The sequence below is a fragment of the Pleurodeles waltl genome, chromosome 11 (assembly GCF_031143425.1).
Source record: "Pleurodeles waltl isolate 20211129_DDA chromosome 11, aPleWal1.hap1.20221129, whole genome shotgun sequence".
Taxonomy (NCBI): Eukaryota; Metazoa; Chordata; class Amphibia; order Caudata; family Salamandridae; genus Pleurodeles; species Pleurodeles waltl.
The window spans coordinates 865777852-865799354 of NC_090450.1; the positions used below are offsets into that span (position 1 = coordinate 865777852).

A 21503-nucleotide genomic window follows, 5' to 3' on the forward strand; every position below is an offset into this window, starting at 1 on the left:
CTCATGTGCGCCGTTTGGATCTCTTCCTTGCAGCAGATTTTTGCCATTTCTCGTCCCCCTCTTCGTCCTCCCGGGGGTGTGCAAGGCCCTTGGCGTGGAGCCATGTCCAGGCATCCTCGGGGTTGGTGAATATATGGGTACGGTCCTCCATCACTACCCTTAGCTTGGCTGGGAAGAGCAGGGCATATTTTATATTCTGTTCTCGTAAGCGTTGCTTGATTTTAACAAAAGAATTGCGTTGGTTCTGCACCTCTTGCGTAAAGTCTGGGTAAGCGTTAATATTCGAGTCTTCATACTTGAACGGGCCCTTATTGCGGAATTGTTGCAATATTGCGTCTTGGTCTCTATAGTTCAAGAACCTGCCAATCAATGGCCTGGGGGACTGGCCGGGGGCCGGAGGCCTGCCCGGGATTCTGTAAGCCCTTTCAACTGAGAAAAACTTGGATGGAGCCCCATTTAACACCTCCTTGATTAGCCACTGCTCTAGGGAGATTTCCGATTCCGGTTGACGCATACTTTCCGGAAATCCCAGGAATCTCACGTTATTTCAGCGCGCCCTACTCTCCATTTCCTCCGATCTTCTCCAAAGTATCTTCAGCTCCTCGTCCATGCGTTGAATCTGTTTTTGGTTCCCTTGCGCTATTGGAGTTAGATCAGCTATTTCAGCTTCAGTTGTTTTCACTTTTTCAGCTAGGCTTCGATGATCCACTCGTAAAAGATTCAAGTCTTGCGGGACTGCATCAATTCTGCCTTACAAGGATGACTTAGTGTCCAATATTGCCTGCAATACTTTCTCGAACTGAGCAGAATGTGCTAGAAGTGTGCTTTCCAGTGACTGTAGGGATGGGCCAGATTGTTGGTCAGTAGGCGTTATCGCTTGGGTAGTTCGGTCTGGGTTCTTGGTTGACTTGGCTCTGCCGGCCATTTTGGCTGTTCTGAGATTACCTCCCAATCTGCAGAGATTACGCACTTTTAATCTTCCTGATTCGATGTTATAAACTTTTACTGAGTTGCCTGGGCATGGAGCGCACATCCGGTTTTGAGGGCGTGAGATTTAGGCGGCAAAGCAAAGGGACATTTAGTCTTATTCTGACTTATTATGGCCTGGATATTCAATGACAAATGCTGCAGTCATTAATGGATTCAGTGTTCCAGCTATGAGTTCTTGTGGGGCTGTCCTCCGGGCCCACCGGAATATGCGGAGGGTGTAAACGCTGGGGGAGTACCCTCGTTTCTTCTTGTGTGGCGGGAGGGCTTGGTGCCAGAGGCTCCCTCAGATAGAGGGGAGAAGTGCTGGGCAGCCTGGAGAGGCGTCGACACGCGGGAGAAATCGCAGGTCAGGGCGATCGCAGGGCGCCGCAAATTAACTTTGTGCAGCTAAGGACAGTCGCACCAGGGACCCATTGCAGGGGAGTCCAGGGCAGGCCACCCGCCCGCGGTCCAACCCAGCCGTCCACTCTGCGTTGGTTGAGTAGTCTGAGCTCCCAGGAGCACGCGATCCACATCCATCTTGCCCTTTTGCGTAAATGGAGAAGTGGGGTGGACGGGAGGGGGGTGCTTGTCGTTCCAAGGGTTTTCCTCTCAGCTTAGTTGTGGTGTCCCCCCCCCCCTCGCAGGTGCCCTCCTCACCTCGTTTTTTAAAAAAATTCTGCACCGGGGACCGCCGCAGCCTGCTGGCCCGCCGCCGCTGCGCGTCTTCTTTGCTGGGCCTCTTCTTTGTCCCTCAGCAGCTTACACACGTGGCTGCTGCTGGGCCTCTTCTTTGTCCCTCAGCAGCTTACACACGCGGCAGCTGCTGCGGCAAAATTCAAGATGGCGCCCCAGTTCCTCGAGCCGGCTTCACGTGTCCCGGGGCGCCCAGTGAAATCAACCGTGCGGTCCGCTTTTGGACACGTCTCTTCAGCCCTCCCGGCCACGAGCAGGCGTGTAAGCGGGAGGCGGCCGCGCCCGGCGAGAGCGCGACTGGGGCCGCAGCCGCAGCACCTCGCGAGTCCCAGCCCCGCCTTGCCCGCGTACCGAGGGGCGCCCGCGACACTAGTTAGGTGCCCCGGTCTCCCCCGGTCAATCCGCCGTCCCGGCCGCCGCTACCAGGCCACAGGGGGGGGGCGCCTTCCAGGATGTTTCAAGGTAGCTGGGAACGGAGCGCTCGGATCAAGCGACCGTCCCGGCCGCCATCTTGGCTCCTCCCCCCTTATTTTCTCTATCTAGTTGTTCTTTCGCCTAGGAAAGCATCATGTTATTAGCATTGCATTCATTTCACTTTGTGCTTTCCTCAAGGCTGCAGTCCGATAATGTTGCCGGCAAAAGTGGTATGCTGTGTCTCTGACATTCACGGAAACATGCATATCCTTATGTGGGGGTATTTCCTTCGAACATCTGTTGCTTTATGATAAAAAAACCCTTCTCTGTCCCATACATGTTAGAGGAAGATTTGTCCAGATGACCATAACTGCATGCTGATTGCTGAATGTCTTCGCTACAGCTGTTTGCTTAGGCTACCCAATCCCCGGCCTACATGAGAACGGTGTCTTTCTAGACAACAGGCTTCCTTGCTCAGGTATGAGGGATAATGTCTTCCCGGTGGGGTCACCTAAACAGCGGATTAGGGTTTATTACGGTGTGCTCTAACATAGCTTAGGTAGGAAATATAAATATATCTTATTCTCAGCAACAGTATGGTGGGACTGTTTTTGTGTTTCACTCACCTCGTCACAATTTTGCTTGTAATGTGTTTTATCATTCTAGTTAGTGCAATCCATGCCACTTTATCTAAGATGCAGTTACTCCAATAAACCTTATTGAACTATACACTGCTTCTGTTTGTCTTTGCCTGTGTGAGACTAATTTAACTGAGAGATAGAGATGAGATCTGATTGACCACGATTCCCTGAGGAGTCCTCTCTGTCATGCGCCCGGTTGCCACAATCAGCCCCGCTCTCGGGTGGAGATGAGGCACTGCTAGTTAGCCAGAAAATCCGGATTAGGCCGGCAGGCGTCACATGGTGTGGAATTGTACTCTGTATCCACAATTCAGGTGATTCTGCAACCCAAATCCAGTAGTCTCATTAGGATAATGAGAACCTACTCGACATGGTGCCAACAACATTTGGTCAGGCACTTATTTTCGGATCCTTTTAAGTATCTCTGTCTCATTATGTGCTAAAGGCACCTCAATACTATATACGGAGATGTCCGTGGTATTGAGGATTTCCTCCTCAGCTAAGTAGGTATTACCTATCTAACGCTGTAGGTTGTTAAAGCTTGAACCTTAAAGGGATCAATCCCCATTTGGTGTCTTTATCTCTGAAAAAAACCTTTACCATTACTAAGGCGAACCCGCAATGGGTAGCAATTGCAGTGAACATGCGACCACCACTCACAGCACATTTATTGGCAAATGTCTTCACAGGCCTGGAGGGATGGGTCACATTTGTTGTTGAGGCTCATCCTGCCTACAGAGCAGAATTTTTCTATTCTTGGGTCAATTTTCCAGCAGCTGATGGGAAGACTAATACATTTCATCACTACACACCAGCTAACATACCTGCATAATACAGAGCTTATGCATATTTAGAGATACCTATATCTTATCAAGACCATAATAACTGGCTTGATGGTGCCCTACCACATACAATACTACATGTTAGGTTAGGTCCTCTAAGCAATGATGGTCCTACCTGGCCTTTACTGGGCACATACACACCACACCCTGATTCTGCAGCCTTGGCAGTAGCTGAGGTTTGCAGCTTATAAACAGAGCTTACGGCAATATACAGACTATTGGTACAGTTTGTAATTCAAACACTAAATACTAACCCAGCACGTGCTGCCCCAGCGCAACCACATGCAGTTATGGCAGGCATTAATCCTGTGACTGTACATTCGATCATGGGTAAAGTACCCTCCAAGCGGGTGGAAATTCAGTTTTGGTTAGCTCAAAAAATGTATGTGCTGGAAGCAGTCTTTTCCCATATGGGTCCTCAGGATAAGCATAGAATACACACTATGTACTTGCCATTTGGGACGGTTCCCACAGTTGATAACTGCAACACTTGGGGCACGGTATTTGCCACGCTCTATACAACTGCACATTGTACACTAAAACTTGCCAATCTTCTGGAGGTGTTAAAACAAATTCAAGATGAATACGGGGCTGCCCCAGCTCTTGATTTGGGGATGCAATTGATGGGCAATTTTGCCACAGTATCTTCAATAAAATTAAGTTATCTCAAAGGGGAGGCAGTTGCACTAGCAGTGCGTATGCCGCTCAAGGACGTCCCTGAACAGGATCAAGAACGTGAGCTGCCAAAGATTATCGTTGAGACCTACTCTAGTATTGGTCAAGATAGTCTTGAGGCCAGACCAATTAAACCACAGTTACAGGGTAAATTTGATAAAGATTCTACCAAGTGAGCACCTGAATGATCTAGAAAACGCTGGGATAAAAAACAACAAACACCTAAAAAAGAAATAAATTGCTATAATCTTAGAAACAGAAATAATATAAAAACACTTGACAGATATCAATATACTGATATACTTCAATCCAGTTCCTTTCAGGACTCACCAGATAAACGCAGTGAGAGAGGTGGGCAGCCAGAGCAGCGAACAGAGTACGTGAAACCAATAAAGGACTCACAACGCTCGTCTGAAGTTTCTGTTAAGAAAGAAGAGAAACTTCCCCAACAAAAACCACAATAAAAATGTTTTTAAAAAGGGGGCAGCAGTCACACTATGCCACTCAGAAAGAGGGCTTTAGTGAAGAACAGGAAGTGGGCATTAGCACTGCTAGACAGTGCAGCAGAGGTCACAATAGTTCACCGGGATCGTCAAGAGCATCTGGAGCTGAAAGCAACTGATGACTTCTAACAAGTTGAGACTGTGGGCATGCGTGTCTCCACGCCCAATAGGGTGTATAAAGTAACTATACAGTTAGGAGACACTGAACGCACAGTCTACAGCATCTTTTTGGATCGCGTTGTTACCATTTATAATATTTTGATAGCCAAGAAGGATTGGCCACCAGAATTTGTCGGGAATCTCCCTTCTGGGGAAGAAATAACTGAAGTCTTTCTCGCCCCTTGTTCCCAGAAAGCTCTTCAAAATACAGGCCATTGACTGGGCAGTGGTGCAGGTACCTGCGTTATACTGCAACCACGTAGGGTGGGGTAAAGACTTTCCCTTATCATGTAATACCTATTAAATCCCAACCACAATACCCAATAAAGCATGAAGCTAAAGCACGTGTGAGGGAAATCCTCACACAGAGTACCAGGGTGTAATTGATTCCTGTGTCTCACCAATGAACAGTCCATTGTTCCCCATAGCTAAACTGGACCATTCATATAGAATTGCCTTAGACTACAGACATTTAAACAGTCACACACGCACATTTGTTATACAAAATGCACACAGCACAAATGAAGAACATAGAGCGCAAAAAATACAAAACAACCCTGGATATTTCCAATGGGTTTTTCTGCCAAGATATAGAGCCTGAAAGTAGGGACTTAACAAGTTTCAGCGCTTAAGGCTCTCAGAAAACATTTTGCCCACTCCCACAAGGAGTACAAGAACAGTCCAGGACTGTTTTCAGCTTGTTACATCTTTGACCCTGAGGCGTTCTCCTACATAGATGACATCTAACTTACAGACAATGACCTCATGCAACATATAAGACAGGTAGCCCGCATTATTGTGGGATTTGCCACGATAGGCTACAAATTCAATTAAAAAAAAAAAAAAAGCTTTCCTTAGTGTCCTGTTCTTAGGATACGAATTATCAGATGAAGGCAGGAGCCTTGCGCCCCAATTTGTAGAAAAATGCACCCAATTACAACCTGCAAACACAATCAAAAAGCTCCAGTCAGTGTTGGGCTTTTTAAATTTTGGCAGGAACATACATTCCAGATTATGCACAACGCATTAAACCTTTATACGACTTAATACGTCCTGACTGTTCCAGTAAATACTAGACAGTCGAACACACGCATTCTCAGAGCATTTCATCAAGGCCTCCTTACAGCAAAACATTTACACACAAGAGACAACAAAAAACACTTGGTCTTCAGACTAATTGCTGGTGACATTGGTTTCACCTATGTAACGTTTAATGAGGGTGAGACCGTCCTGACTGCATACAAATCACATTTGTACTCTACAGCAGAACAACGCTTTCCTGCCACTGGGAAAATTCTCACTCCTTTTCAGATGGCTGTCATTAAAGTGAGACCTCTGGTCCAGGGGAAACACATCATTGTTGTATCTCCAATCTTGGCCCTTGAGGCTGTTACTAAAGCTAGCGTACTCGACGTTAAAGCACTACATCCACGTTGGATTCAATGGGCAATGTCTCTGACGTTGACTATGATTTTGATTTAAAATGACAAGCTCAAGAATTTTTGTAAAATGAACTTGAATACCCAGTTCCAGCAAACACTTTGCCTATCGAACAATATCAAACAATAATGTACATTGATGGTTCAGCCCAACCATCTATACGCACAAAACACCAATACTCTGCAGTTTGCGCAGTCGTGAGTTGTTAGATGAAGGATGGTGAGTTCCATCCACAGAATACATATATGCAGACCTTAGGGGACTACACCACACAATTGGCAGAGCTCAAAGCTCTGGTGATGCACTGGAACACACGGATCCTGAACAGCTGACGCTAACTGTCTGTGATTCATACTACTGTGTCCAGTCCTTCAATTAATATCTGCATTATTGGCGCCAAAATGGGTTCAGAGATTCAAAAGGTAACACCATGAAACACAGACTTCTGTTGGGGGGGGGGGGAAGTAGCGTATCTAAAGGAAGCGCTACCTAATGTTCATGTTGTACATACACTAGGATTCCAACGTGTTGGAATACACATTGCTGGCAATACCTTGGGAAATGAAGCAGCCAAATCAGCAGTAGCTACGGTTTCTGTTGCTGCAGTAGCTTGTTCGAGAACGAAATTGGATGATGAAACACTGGCTGACGTGAAAGCCTCCACTGACGGCACACCCCTGCCAAAGGCGCATACTGCCAAATATTCCTACCACATATCATGCCTCAATACAGCCCTAGCAGTAATTCAAGGGGTGGGTAATTGTGTGATTCCCAACAGAGGTCAGAGTTGATCAAAGCAGTGCATGAGGGAGTTGCTTCTGCCCATGCTGGTATGGCAGATACGATATTGTTACAAGCATGTTATTGTCCAGGTCTATACAAACAGACCAAGCAATATGTCCTTTGTTGTGATATCTGTCAACAAATAAAAGGGTCCACCATTAAACGCCCACTGCAGACATCCCTTCTAATTTCAAACAAACTATTACAATGTGTGTGCTTAGATCATTGTGGTTCCCTGACACCTGACAGTGCATACAAGTACATTTTAGTCGCTGTTGACTCATGCTCCAGATTTATATGGGTTTGGCCACAACACTCGGCTGAGGCACGAACTGTTTTGCAAGTCTTTATCGGCACATATGCTGTTGTGGCTTTCCACTCGGACCAGGGCCCTGCATTTGCCTCAAGGGCTTTCAGGGACAACATGGCTACATTAGGGGTCCAACTGCATTATTCGTCTTCATTTCATCCCGAGGGAAATAGCATTGTGGAGTGAAGAAACCTGGATTTAAAGCAATCCTTAACAGCCAGATTATTAGGCACGTGTTGTAGTTGGCTTCCTCACCTGTATGGAGTCCAGACGGCACTTAATAATCTGCCATGGTGCCTGGGGGGTGTACTTCATATTAATGCCTGCTTGGAACACAAAGGTATGTTCCAGATCTTGATGGTTCTGGCGTGGAGGCAGCAGACACACCTTTTGACATAAATGTATGTGTCACTGTCTTGCAGGACTTACAACAGTTCAGTGACGACAACGTATCTGCCAGTGCTGCCGCCTTGGGACTAAGGGATGTACCTATAACACCTACTGGCTGGATTCCTAAAGGTGGGGATCTAGTGCGTGAAAAAGGCGTACAGTCCTTCCTATCATGCACCGGTTCCAGTCCTCGGAATACACAGTACCAGAACTGTCATTCGATCACCGTTAAAAAATAAGAGGGACAGGGAGAATAATGGTCCAGTGTACAGTCTCCCAGAGCCTATGTATGTAAATGAAAATAGGTACACTGTTCCAATAAGTGTGTATGCAGGGAGAGAGAGGGAGTACGTATTGGCAGGAGAGCCCTCACGCATCCACTAGGATGCTGAGCATCATCATTGTGCTAACTCCTTTGTCAGACCGGTACTGCAATGTCTGGTGGGCCTACCACACTTTGGTGGTGGCACGCAACCGAAAATAGTGCAGTGATTGGAGATAAGGTCTGTGAGAAATACCGAGAAAAGGAGAGAAAAAGGAATGTGGTTAAGATTGACTCTGACCCATAAGCATCATAATTTAATGAATCAGGATAAGGATCAGGCCAAGATTAAAAACAAACAATGGGAGTAGGAACGGGGAGTAATGTCCCACAGCACTCCAAAGAAAGGAAAAAGGAAGTGTGCCTAGTACTAACAAAAAGTGGTCAACATGTTTCGCGCCGATTTGGTCACAAAAAGGATCCTCTGCCGTTTCATCAGGACCTGAATAAATACTTCTCCTAATTATATGAAACAAAATGAAATAAGTGCTAAATAGTCACTTACAGACCGAAGACAATTTTGTCACCGTCACATAGTCGATAAGTCGCCCATCCCATAATCGAGAAATGGCAACAGAGGCATGCGCGAACCTCAAGTCAAAGGGAAAATAATCATGTCCTCCCGAGACGGCAATTAACCTACCCGGGATCGCGTGCCTGCAAACGGTATTTCTCGCAGACCTTATCTCCAATTACTACACTATTTTCGGTTGAGTGCCACCACCAATTCTATCACCGTTGCCTGGTTCTAAAGAAAATCACTTTGTCTCAATCAACAATCCTGAAAAGCAGACCCAAGGGACTCTTGAGTAGTACCCGAATCCCTCTCAGTACAGACCAGGATCTTCCTCTACAGGTTTTAAGCAGCAACGCTGATATCTCTCCTAGCTTGGGGAGGGTAGAAAATGATCTTTCATTAGTTCCACTAACTTGTTCAGCGACAAGTAACGCCAACAACATTGAGCGATTCTACTCAAATTCCACACAAACGGATGGTGTAGTCTACTATGAACCACCGCGAGAGACTTTTGCTAGGTCTCCTCTTCAAAACACAGCTCCAGTTTTTGCATAAACTGCTTCTGGATATTATGCAGACATCAATGACATTTTCACTGACTCATCTGCCTCTACTACAACAGAACTGTCAAGAGCATGAAAGCTGATAATGTGGCTCAAAATTAACTATTTTATTCTTCCATGGAACTACCTATGGTTCTTATTAACTGTACTTGCCTTCGTCCTTTGGATTGGGTTTGTCATCGTTTATTTGTTACTGATACATGGTCATTACCTTCCTGAACGCTCTACTGTTGAACTGGTGGATGAGGTCCTAAAACCACATTTTTACTCTTGCAAAGTCCGCAGAGACTTGTCCATAGTTAACATTTCCGCTATACCAATTCCTGATGGGATTGTTTGGGATAAAGTATTGTTTGATATATATAGCCCGACGGAGGTCATCCAAATTCCTTATGTATTTAAACTTTCCATCAATGATATTATAACACCCGGAGTAGTTTCTGATGAGTGGGATGTAAAAACAGTTGATTCTATGATGATTAATTTGCAATATTTTACTGTATTTGAAAGTGAGGATATTTATCAATCTAAAGAAAATTATGGAGATACGTTCTGTTATAATTATTATGGACATCATTTCCTTCACAGAGCAAGTACCACAAAGACTATTTTTAATTATACACAGTGGAAACACTGTCCGACTCTGCCAGTGGGGAGTTCCAAAAAGTTTACTGAAAAATGTGCATATTTCTCTGGGCACAGTGTTGAAAATGCTGAGTCATGTTATTTTAAATTGCCAGTAATTGAAAGTCAACATGTTTTAATGATTGATACTAAATTGATTTATTCTGATTCCTTTGTTTCCTGGTTAATTATTGAAGGCTATGAATATTGTTTGAAGTCGATAGTCTTAAAAAGGGTCTGGGGAAATAAAGTTGGCAAATAAGGGGAAAGGAAGCTTTATTTAGAGCACGCCTGATACCTGTTCAAATGATATTTTTAAATGAAACTGTACAACAGACAAGTTGTTTAGGCTTTGCAAAAATTAAGGATTTGACTGCGTCTAGTATTCCTGCCCCTGCAACATTTTATAAATGGCAAAAGTACATAAATGCATCTGAAGATCATCTTGACATCACTTTCATGTCCTGGTGGGTGGTTATTGTGGTCAGTAGACACCAATGGATGCCGTACACATTTTGTGAACTCCACGGGGGTTTTAGAACAAATAGGCCGGACCCTAGCTATGTGTCATCGGAAAACACTTGGGTAAGGTGACAACATATAGTGTAGGGAAAGACTAAAGAGTTCCTCACTTGATGCTGTTAAAGAATACCTGAGTCTGTCTAATGATACAGATTTGCAGGATTTCCTGTTAGGCCCCAGAAGACAATGCAGAAAGCGCTTCTTATATGCAGTATATATTTTGAGATTTGTAAACTTTCTCAACAAAAAGCTGTTGCCCGGTTAAGGCAAATAGATCAGAAAAATATACAGAAAGCATTAGCCATTGTAGATAATGGGATTAACAACCTGTTCGACTGGATATATACTTTAAACAACATTGTTTCTTCTGCAATAGACATAGTCCAGATTGACATGTCATCTTTACATCATGGACAGAGTCAGCTAAGGTCCATTATACAATTAGGTTGGACACTAGAAACACTGAAAGCAGGTCGCGTTCCCTCGCAACAAATTAGCGCAAGGGATATGTTTTCAACATTTAATTTAAAGCAACAACAACAAATAATGGCGAAGAAAGAAGCAACTTATGCCATGCTTAACATCGAGAAATTGGAAAAGTTGCCTTTTACTGAGGCTGAAATACCATCTGTTGAATGGTTAATACACAGGGTTATTAATCTGCCTATTTCAACACTTCGATTCACATCCTGCTTGAAACACATTCCAGTAGGCAGATATGAAAGGCTAGGAGATAGTTATATACACGAGGTGTGGCAGCTTCCCTTTTCATACAAATGTTTCAATGGCATGAAAGAGGTCTTTCTTAGCGGTCGTGAATGCAAGACTTGGCTTGCTATCTGAAGGGAGTTCCAGTCCCCTTGTTTAGACCTGCATTCCAGGTGCTCTCCAATGGTAGCTATGTTCTCCTTGACAGAGAGAGTTTTTGTGGAATGCGAGCAAGAATAGCTTATGTCGTTTCAGTTAAATTTTCACCTGTTGTGGGAATGTCCTTTTCCCCTCTATACAAAAAGGGGATGCAGCAGAGATTCAAGGCTTTATTGTTTCAAAAATATGTGGTGCTTTCATCTGCATGCGAGACCTATGCGCTTCAAGTTGCGAGGTCATCTGCAGAGATTCAGTCCCTTTTAAGTACAAGCTTTCCAAGACACTTTGGTGAACTCCTGGGACGAATATTTAATGCGTCCAGTACTGCTGGTATTGTGCACTTTTTTAAGGCTGTTGGTTCTGGTGTCGTTCACACCTTCTCCTCTATATTTGGTTTAATACCCTCAGCAATACACTCAACATTTGAGTGTTTTCGGAGGATTTCCGATTCCTTTGGCTTTAATAGGTGGCATTCTGCTGTTGCTATTCTTTCTGTGCAATGGTTGTTCCTTCACAACAAGGAGGACTGAAAGCGCTTCCACCAGCGCAACTGTGTCATGAACGCATGATGCAGTATTTTGGAGCACCACGGCTGAACGAGCTGGCGTGCGACTAGTCTCTGTCATTCAGACCGGTTTTGGAGTGTGTAATTGACGATTTTAAAAATTACACTGACTTTTGAATTCAGTTTTATTGGCGCCACGGCTCATGTTTTAAATTGCCCTTTTTTAATCCCTGCTCACATGTCTTTTCATTTGTCATTATTGACATTCATGTTTAAATGCTTTTATATATAGGTTTTAGTAGCTTTCAGATTTCATTCTAGGCTTTGAACCGACAAGAGAAGGGTGTTGTATAGTTATTTTAGCCATGTTTTAGACACGTTATTTAAGCAAACTAGGCCTGCCGTTGTGCACTTTAACCCAGTTACATTTTATTCAGCATTGCTATATTTTTCTAGCATTAGCCACATTTGCTGTTTTGTTTTATTTTCTCTATCTAGTTGTTCTTTCGCCTAGGAAAGCATCATGTTATTAGCACTGCATTTATTTCACTTTGTGCTTTCCTCAAGGCTGCAGTCAGATAGGATTGCCGGCAAAAGTTGTATGCTGTGTCTCCGACAATCACATAAACATACATATTTTTACGTTGGGGCCTTTTCTTAGAACATCTGCTGTTTTATTATAAAACCCCTTCTCCGTCCCATACGTGTTCCAGCCAGATGACCATGACTGCATGCTGATTGTTGAAAGTCTTCGCTACAGCTGCTTGCTTAGACTACCAAATACCCGGCCTACATGGAACGGTGTCTTTCTACACAACAGGCTTCCTTTCTCAGTTATGGGGGATGATGTCTTCCCTGGGGGGGGGGGGCGGTGTCACCTGAAGGGCAGATGAGGGCTTAGCACGATGTGCTCTAACATAGCTTAGGTAGGTAGGAAACATAAATATATATTATTCTTAGTGACAGTATGGTGGGCTGTTTTTGTGTTTCCCTCTCCTTGTCACAATTTTGCTTCTAATGTGTTCTACTATCCTAGTTATTGCAATACATGCCATTTTATCTAAAATGCAGTTACTTCAATAAACCTTATTGAACTATACTCTGCTTCTGCTTGTCTTTGCCTGTATGGGACTAATGTAACAGAGAAAGGGACGAGATCTGATCGACCATGATTCCCCTGAGGAGTCCTCTCTGTCATGCGCCCGGTTGCCACAATGAGGCACTGCTAGTTACCAGAAAACCCAGATTAGGCCGACAGGAGTCACATGGTGTGGAAATGTACTCAGTAATCACAAGTAGTCTCATTAGGATAATGAGTACCTGTGCAACACTAGTGCTCCACCATTTTAGAGAAGGGTTACAAAATCTCAATCAAAATGTTAGACTTTGCCATTGCAGAGGGCAAAGACAATTCCAAAGTGTCTGCTGCTTTCTGTGACACAGTGGTGAATGAAGAGAAGTCTAATGAAGAAGGCTTAGCGCAGCAAGGAATGTCCCCTTCTGGAGAAATGATCATTTCAATAGCATTTCGTAAGTCTGGATACAAGCCAGCATCAATGTTATAGTGCGGAAAGAGATTATCAGCTTCAAAGTCATCATCTCCTGTGTGGCCATAATGCTTATCAGGCACTGTGAGAGCACTGCTGTCGGAGCCAAGCAGTTCTTCCATCCAGGTGAGCATCCGAGCCCTAGGACACTGCTGCACTAATGATTTGTCGTCAGAACATGCCTTTACCTCCTCCTTTACCTCATGGATAACGTTGGGTGACTTTGGAGGCATTATTATAGTTGGTTCAAGAGGATCATGCTTTAAGGCATCTGTTAAATGATCGAATCCCTACGATTTTTGGAGAAGATATTTGGTCTTGTCACCATCAAAATGCTGAGGGGTTTAACTGGGAAAGCAACAAGAGTGCTTAGGATTAATGAGGAATGAGGTTTGGAAAAATAGGAACTGAGGCCAGCATACTGGTTGGCACCTAATATACTCCGATGTCATCATGTTCAGTGAGTGGAATCGTGACTGAAGTTACATTGCATCACTGGCAATGCTGGACAGCTACTTCTGGGGAAAAGCTTTGTGGACCAGCCTGACCAATGGAAGACTATTCATAAGATGAAGAATCTGTGACAAACACTATCCATCAGAAAGTATAATACCATGTGGTTGCACACAGTTTTCTGCATGCATCTATCAGGCCTATTTTCACAAGCCTATTTCTAAGCTCTCTAAACTTCAGTCTACCTCAATGTCAGGGATCCATGATGTTTGTCTTCTGCAACCAAGCTGAAGACTCTTTGCAAAATCACCTCTCTCTACAGAGTCAATCGAGGGGAGAAACATTTTGTAATACAAGTAGGCAAGTATACTTATGCAAAGATGAATATTTAGTTCTCATATGTAACCCATTTAGATGTATCTGTGCATTAGAGACCCTAGAAATGTTTGGTGTGACTGCTTAAGGGTCTTTTCCATCAGCTGACACATGGCTATATAATTGGGACCCTGAGCCACATCCTTCACATTTTTCAGTGTAATAACATGATTGGGTTTCCATGACGAATATCTGGCCACAAGGGGCTGCAGAGTGTAATCTATAGTCATAAAGGTCTCCTCGGGCTATCCATGACCCTTGAGATCCATCAACCCAGGATATGAGGTTGTGAAGCAAAAGCGTCATGCTTTTTCTTGCTTATGAGTGAAACCAAACAACCACTATGGGCCTGCCAAAAAGAAGGATCTTGCCTGTGTGGACATGTGAGGCACACCTATCTCACCAGCGTATTCTAGCATGAGACAGCTTGTTTCTGTTGGGTATTTGTGTAACATGCCAATTATTAACTGCTCTTGTGCAAGTAAATATTGGCAGTTTGTGCTGGATTGCTTACTCTTTACTAGCTTTTTCTGTTTTAGCATGAGTATGCATTAGGAGAGTCACTGGATTTTGTCACAGCAGACATTACGTGGACACCTCATGACGTGGGCAACCATTATCTCTATCGCCTCCTCTAAATTGTCAAAGTCAGACTTCTCCTTCAGTTAATGGCATACCTCTGGTTCCAGGCTTTGAGTAACAAGTTAGTAAAGTAGTTCTCCAAGATGGAAGTATGGCCATTGATAATGACCCTAGGCCTTTGCTCCTTCGGAAGTATGGCTGGTGTTACTTTTTTAGCTGCAGCTAAGGCGGTTTCCGAGGTCCCTCTCCATGTAGTAGAAACCCATATCAATTCTCTGACTCAGACTCTATTTAGCCCCATTATTGCTTTGCTCATCTTTCTACTTTTATGGGATGTTGTTTGCACAAGGACACCTTCAGGGCAGGCCACCCACATCATTTTCTGGAGCTCTGGTATGATCCCATGGTCTCTCCTGGCTGGAATATAATAGGTCAGCATATGTCCACTGCACCACCACCATGTTCTCAGGTAGGAAATCATGCCACCACCGTATATGCCCCAACTCAATGTATGCATTACAGCTGCATTCATTTAGGATGAGGCCTTTAGGGTGTCATTCGCTAGTGTCTTCCTCTACAATGCAAGGCCATTTCCTCACCTTTCAGCTACATGTGCCTGACCTTTCTGCAAAGATAATTCAGTTCACCATCGCCAGCCTCAGCACATGTAGCCGAGGCTAAGATTGCCATCTTGGATAGTCAGCTGTACCAAACCACCCCTTGGCCTGCCCGTTCTGTTGATATGACCGACATGCTTTCTGAGTACAGCAGCAATTCTTTGGGTGGATCTTGGTGCAAGCATGCAACAGACCTAGGACCGCGGTTATTTCATGGGGATCAGCGCCAAGTGCATTTCTGCTAAGTTCTGGATGTTCAGTACATCCCCTGTATCTCTTTTTACATGGGTGGCATTGATATTTGCAATTATCTTCACCTACCTTTATTAATGGTGTTTTTGTCTTCCTAGTCCCTCATTTTGGTTGCTTCGTTACTGGATACTCATCACAAAATCACTAATTTTGCGACATGCAACAGCTGGAGCGTTTATTTTAAGTATTGTAATCGGTTCTGTACTCCCTATTTGACATTAAAACATAATTTAAGTCACTCCTTAAGAAGTCACAGTTAAGGCTAAAGATCAATTAAAGTAAAATGTTGTGGTGTATCATTTACACTACAGTTTATTACAGAAACAGTGCCTCACCACTAGAAGGCCCCATCCAAGGCACAGGGTACCTCAACAAGCATGCTCGGTAAGCATCACTTAAAAACAGCACCCCTTTTTCTGTCACACGGCGAAATTCACAGAGAAGAAAATGCTTCCTAGACATCGTTATTTACCGATACTCACCACACCCCACAGCAGGTTTCACAATGACACATCTCACAGCGGTCTCCGTCACATATCACCCTTTCATACACAGCAAGCACCCAGGGGCAGAACACAAGCCCCTAATCAACCTGCGGTGCGCGGGGGTCCCCCGCCATTCTGGTACCCTCACTCAGCCTGAAAGCAAACAGGATATCTCAGAAATATCTCTGAGTTACTGGGGTCTCAGGGGCCACTCACCACATTCTGAAGGGGGCTCCACCATTTTGTGTCACTGACAGGACCCAGTTTCTCGCACGCAACACCTATCTGCACGCACAAACCGCAAAAATTAACAGAACTAGTAAGCACTGTTAACCTGTAATGCACAATGTTGGTACAGAAGTGGCTTCCCAAGACTTTCGTACCACTCACTTTGGGGGAATACGGGACGTTTTCAATCGATAGCAGGCTAATATCTCTCCATTCACCTGGGAGGCAACCTGTCTATTCACACACATGGGATATTGATTATATATTTATTACGATTTTTTCTTGATCCCCTTTCAGGTTAAATACTAATAATGGAAACCTGTGTATTTGCTTAAAAACGCAGTGAATCAAATCTACAAGAAGATCTGTGTGGTTTAATGGTGTTTTTTTCACCGGAAATGTTAAGATGTTTGTACTGGAATGTGGAATGCAGGGCGCTGTGAGTAGGATCTGCCGGAATGAGAAACTGGAATGTAAGGGGGACTGTTGGAGTTATAAATAAACCTGAAGTCCGTTGGCAGCTGCCTCCCGAGCTCCTCCTGTTTGTCGCTCACTTCTGAATAAAGAGGAAGAAGAGACTTCCCTGAATCAGTTTTCTTGTCATTTATCTACAGGTCACAGTTCAAATCCTACCACAGTCAATTCAGCCACTGACTTCATGGGCAATTAAATACACAATAGTTTATACTGGGTGCACATAATGACATTAAAAACGCTACATGTGAAGTGCTATGGAAAACAGCTTATACAAACAACACACTGTTACTCTTATAATAAACACTAGCATATTTTTTCCCATTTACAGCTGCTGCCAGTTCAATGCAACCCAAGCACAAGACAAACCACTACAAAAACATTCTCAAATCCTTCAAGCCTGAATTGCTTCCTCAAAGGGTAAATGTTTGGCAGATTCCTCTTCAGATAAGTTGCAAATACTCAGCCATCCTAGCTCACTTTTAAAGACACCTTGGTTAGAACCACTCCAAATGGCCACAGGGAAGGTGTATGCAAAATCATACCAAGGCTACGGTGGCTGAAACTCGACACCATTAACCCTTCTCAGACACGGGGAGAAAATGGGCCCAGCTACCCAATTAAAGGTGACCCTAATAACTAAAAACGTGGCACACCTTTGCAAATCAGGGCAGTTTTGAACTTGAAAAGACAAGTTGGTCAGGTGTTGTGAAAGGCATGGGAGACTGTATGCATTTGTGATTGCTGCGGGCAATGTTTGGGGGCATATCAGATAAATCAATCATAAAAACCTGCCCATAGAACAGTCCCACTAGCAACCACAAATCCAGCCCATACATTTAGCTGTCAGACCAGCCTCCCAATACAGCCTGATTGCCCTACAGGTCAGTTCGGCCTTGCTTCAGGGGCGGATTGGAAATCAAAAGCAGTCCTGGCAAATATGTTCAACCCATCCCAGCTCCCTTCTTCTCCTCTCCAGCTCTTACTCACTTTCCTTCTATTGTCTCTCTCTCTCATTCTTTCATTTCTCTTTCTACTTTCTCTGATCTTTCACACTCTCCCTCCTGAAGCTCCCACCCTGCCTGCTGCAATTAACGTCTGGGATCTACAGAATACGAAAGAAATGTTTGCAGTGGCTCCGTGCCTTAAAAAAGCAGCCTCCAGTAGCATATCTTCTTCGATAAAACACTAGTGATTGAAAAGGAATACAGCACGCTAACAAAAAAAACTTCTTGCGTTTCAGTAAAATCTCCATCAACCTCAAATCCTAACCTGCTCTCCTTCCAGAAACATCTAAAGACTCACCTCTCAAGAGCGTACTTTACTAAATAACTATGTTTCTATACTTATGTCTATAATACGTCATTTGCCTATTCCATATAAAGTACTGCTCTTGCCATAAGACCTGTAACTATACCTTTAGTAAATAATTATATAAAACTAAATTTTCTGAAAAATGTTAAGATGCTTAGAATAGCAAAAAATAAAGATGGCAAATAACAATATTTCCTTTGACAACACTTACAGGATAGGTCACGCCTGTAGAAGAGACAGGAGAAACTTCATTTAAAGTTGAGTCGATCACAGTTAAGGAGTCATGTGTTGGGTACAAGCTCTCCATTTCTGGTTCCTCCGACAGGTTATCTTCACTTCCAGCCAGGCTTTCCTTTTCGGCATCATTGTCGGGCCATTTCTCTATTATAGAAAGCATAGCAGTATCTTTGTCAGGGATTATGTCCTCCGTACTCTCGTGAATTGAAAGAAATTCATCTATGCTCTCATTTGTTGTAAGGCCAACTTCCAAGATGTCCTGAATAGGAAGTTCTTCTGGGCTTTTATAATCGGACAAAGTGTTGTCGAAGCTGTGCCTTTTTTTATTGTTCACGCCCTGTTTCATCTGAAGGTGCAAGAGACCTTTGTTTGTTTCCATGGCTGCATTTTCTTCTGTACTAAAACTCTGTTCAGAATATCCTGATGTAATAGAAAAGTTTCTGGAAGAGGGGTGGCCAGAGTCAGGTGAACTTGTGCCATTATGGAGAGTCCCATTAGGAAGTTTTGGTGGTTTACTGTCTTCTCCTCTAGTGTCTGCATCCGTTTGCTCAACCTCCTCAACGGATTCAAAAACCTGAAAAACATAACAAGAGGTTAATATGCGACAATAATGTGTATATCGGCAGTAAGATGCAACTTCCATTTGATGTTGTTGCTGCCACGCATTGGACCACACTCAAATCCCTTCTATTTGGTATTACTGCTTTTGATACCGATAAGACATTTGACCCCCACTCCGCTGGGAAACTCTTTGGATGGTGATGGGGCAGACCAGCATTTCAGAGAGTTTTTGAAGGTATGTACAGTCAGGTTTTTTAACCTCTCAGCAAAGTCCTTTTAATTTTTTTTTAAAAATGGTATTGGTGTTTTTTTATAAAATGCAGTATTGAGCAAGAGCGTCCTGTCTCAACCACTGCCCACTTTTGACATGGAGCCCCTCCCAGCTAAAATGTAAACGTCATACTATAGTCCACTTCTTCTTTTGAAAATTAAAGCACTCACAGTTAGATTACATGCTGATGATTATGCTAATCTGTGAAGTTCTCAGACTAAACCCTAAACGCAAACAACGATTATTTGGAACTAAGGGACATCTAGTACATTAATTGTTTCATTTAAAATAATTGAATGAAATAGTCCCAACTACATTATAATATATAAGATTTCCCATACATGAAAAGAGAATGTAAAAAATAGGTACCTAACAGATACTTAACATGCAAGCTTGAATGTATGAGGGGGATAATGCACTGTGTCCCTACTGAGTCTTTCGGTAGGAGCAGGAGGTGAAACATCAAAGCCTGGTTCCACATTATTATAACATTGAATTCTGGCTGAAAATTGTCTCTATGAATGAGAGGATCACTTAGAGGAGGTATTTCACTGTATAAGTTGTACATGCAGTTTGTACGTGATTTTTTACGGTGTCAACCACGGACTGATAAAGTGACCATGACACGTTCCAAATGAATTAGTTCGCTAATTTAATCCACCTTGTCAAACGCAGGGCTTCTTTATTACTCACCCTTCCCAGAAGTTCCAAATCGTTTGGATCTAGAATTGTAATTTCTCTTTGTCAGGCCTGAAGTGACATGTGAAAACAAATCCACCTACAACAGTCACCTTAAGAATCCCGAGTTTCCAGACACTTTCTAATTTATTCCCAACCACTATGTTGCCCTACTTCCATTCAGCTCAATATCTGTGCATTTATTTAACCCACAGCGATATTCTTTCGCTTTCCTAAATCCAAGGATGTCTAGGCAGGAGAATGCGATTTTGAACGTATTTCAGGAAATTAACTAATTTATGATATACTCCAACGGGGTACTCCGTATTGCTTGTCCGATATAACCTATAACAAGGACGTTATAGCTCAACTGGAATCCTCTTTGCCAAAAGACTGGCGTAAGATAGCTTAGTATCCCCAAACAGTTATCTAGTTTCCATTGGACTAACAACCCATTCATTAATATTAAAAGCAACAACCCATTAGAGTACAGCAGAGATAATTATTATCCATAGTACGTTGTTTATATTTGCTGATAATGTTGCATAGAAACTGGATATTTTCGTTTAAATAAAATACAAATCCCAATTGAAATCTCACATAATTGCAAAGTGACGATTTTGAATCAGTCCAAGTATGGAGTATTGCAGAGAAAAACACAAGCACCGCCAAACATATGTGGAAACAAAAGGGATCAAATGGTTTAACACCGCAAACGTTTTACAAAGCTTTGCTTTATGGAAATGATGACATAAATAGAGAATTCTTCCCCCTGTGGTGGAATGCAGAAGTACAGATTATCTGACTGACAATGATGTCCATTTATAGGATGATCGGCACAATCAGATCTGGGCCTAGGATTAATGGCATGAAAGCTGAAGTGGGCTCGGTATTCAATTAGCTCACAACAGTCTCTAGGGACTGGTCGCAGCAAATTAACTGATCAATACCGTGTATCTCCTTTAAAGGGAAAATCCCTAATTCCATCTTAAAGTTAAAACAGACATATAACCTACAAAACTATTGTGGAATACTTTAATGGGACTTTCAATTAGAGTGCACGGGGAACAAAGTCTACTGAAATTACTCTGTCAAATTCATAATATCAGCACAGGGTCAGTTTGCAAATTGTGCCAGAATGAAATGCAGGAGAGTCAGGCAGCATACTTTAAACAACGCAGATCATTTTCTTTGACACGATTTGGTCGTCAAAAAGTTCTCAAACCATGTTTTTTCAAAGGGCATTTCCTGAAACAAGAGAATCATTTTCGTTTTTGAACTGCCATAGCGTGCGGGTGATGTCAAAGTATCTTTGGCAAAAGAAACAGCAATAATTGGAAACGTGTACATCCCTCCAAAACATACAGAAAGGCTGCACTGAGGTGCAGGTTTAGCTACATAATAATGCATCTGACAAAAAGAAAGAAACAATGTTTTATGTTTTACACATGTTCAATTGGTTGGTAATTTTGCAAAGGACAGTGGAGCAGAACATTTCAGGAGTGGGGGTGCTGCTCATTAAGATCATCTCAGTAAAGGTGCAGAGGTGTACAATTCCAAATGCTACAGAAGAGACGAACTTGGAAAATGAGGAAAAGTTTAGAGAGCGATTTGTGGCGGTTCGTGGAGTAACAGGAGGTCGATCCATGTAGGTTTGCAAACATACTGATACAACTTGGAAAGATTA

At 43.2% G+C, this 21503-nt stretch overlaps 1 protein-coding gene across 3 annotated transcripts in view; it reads right to left on the bottom strand.

Moving 5' to 3' along the window:
• SGSM1 (small G protein signaling modulator 1) overlaps window positions 1–21503 on the bottom strand; it is a 950757-nt gene that overhangs the window by 116541 nt on the left and 812713 nt on the right. For all 3 annotated transcript variants that reach the window (XM_069214718.1, XM_069214717.1, XM_069214716.1), the window contains one exon: window positions 18281–18880. In XM_069214718.1, the coding sequence (XP_069070819.1) occupies window positions 18281–18880 (600 nt within the window). The remainder of the gene's footprint in view (window positions 1–18280; window positions 18881–21503) is intronic.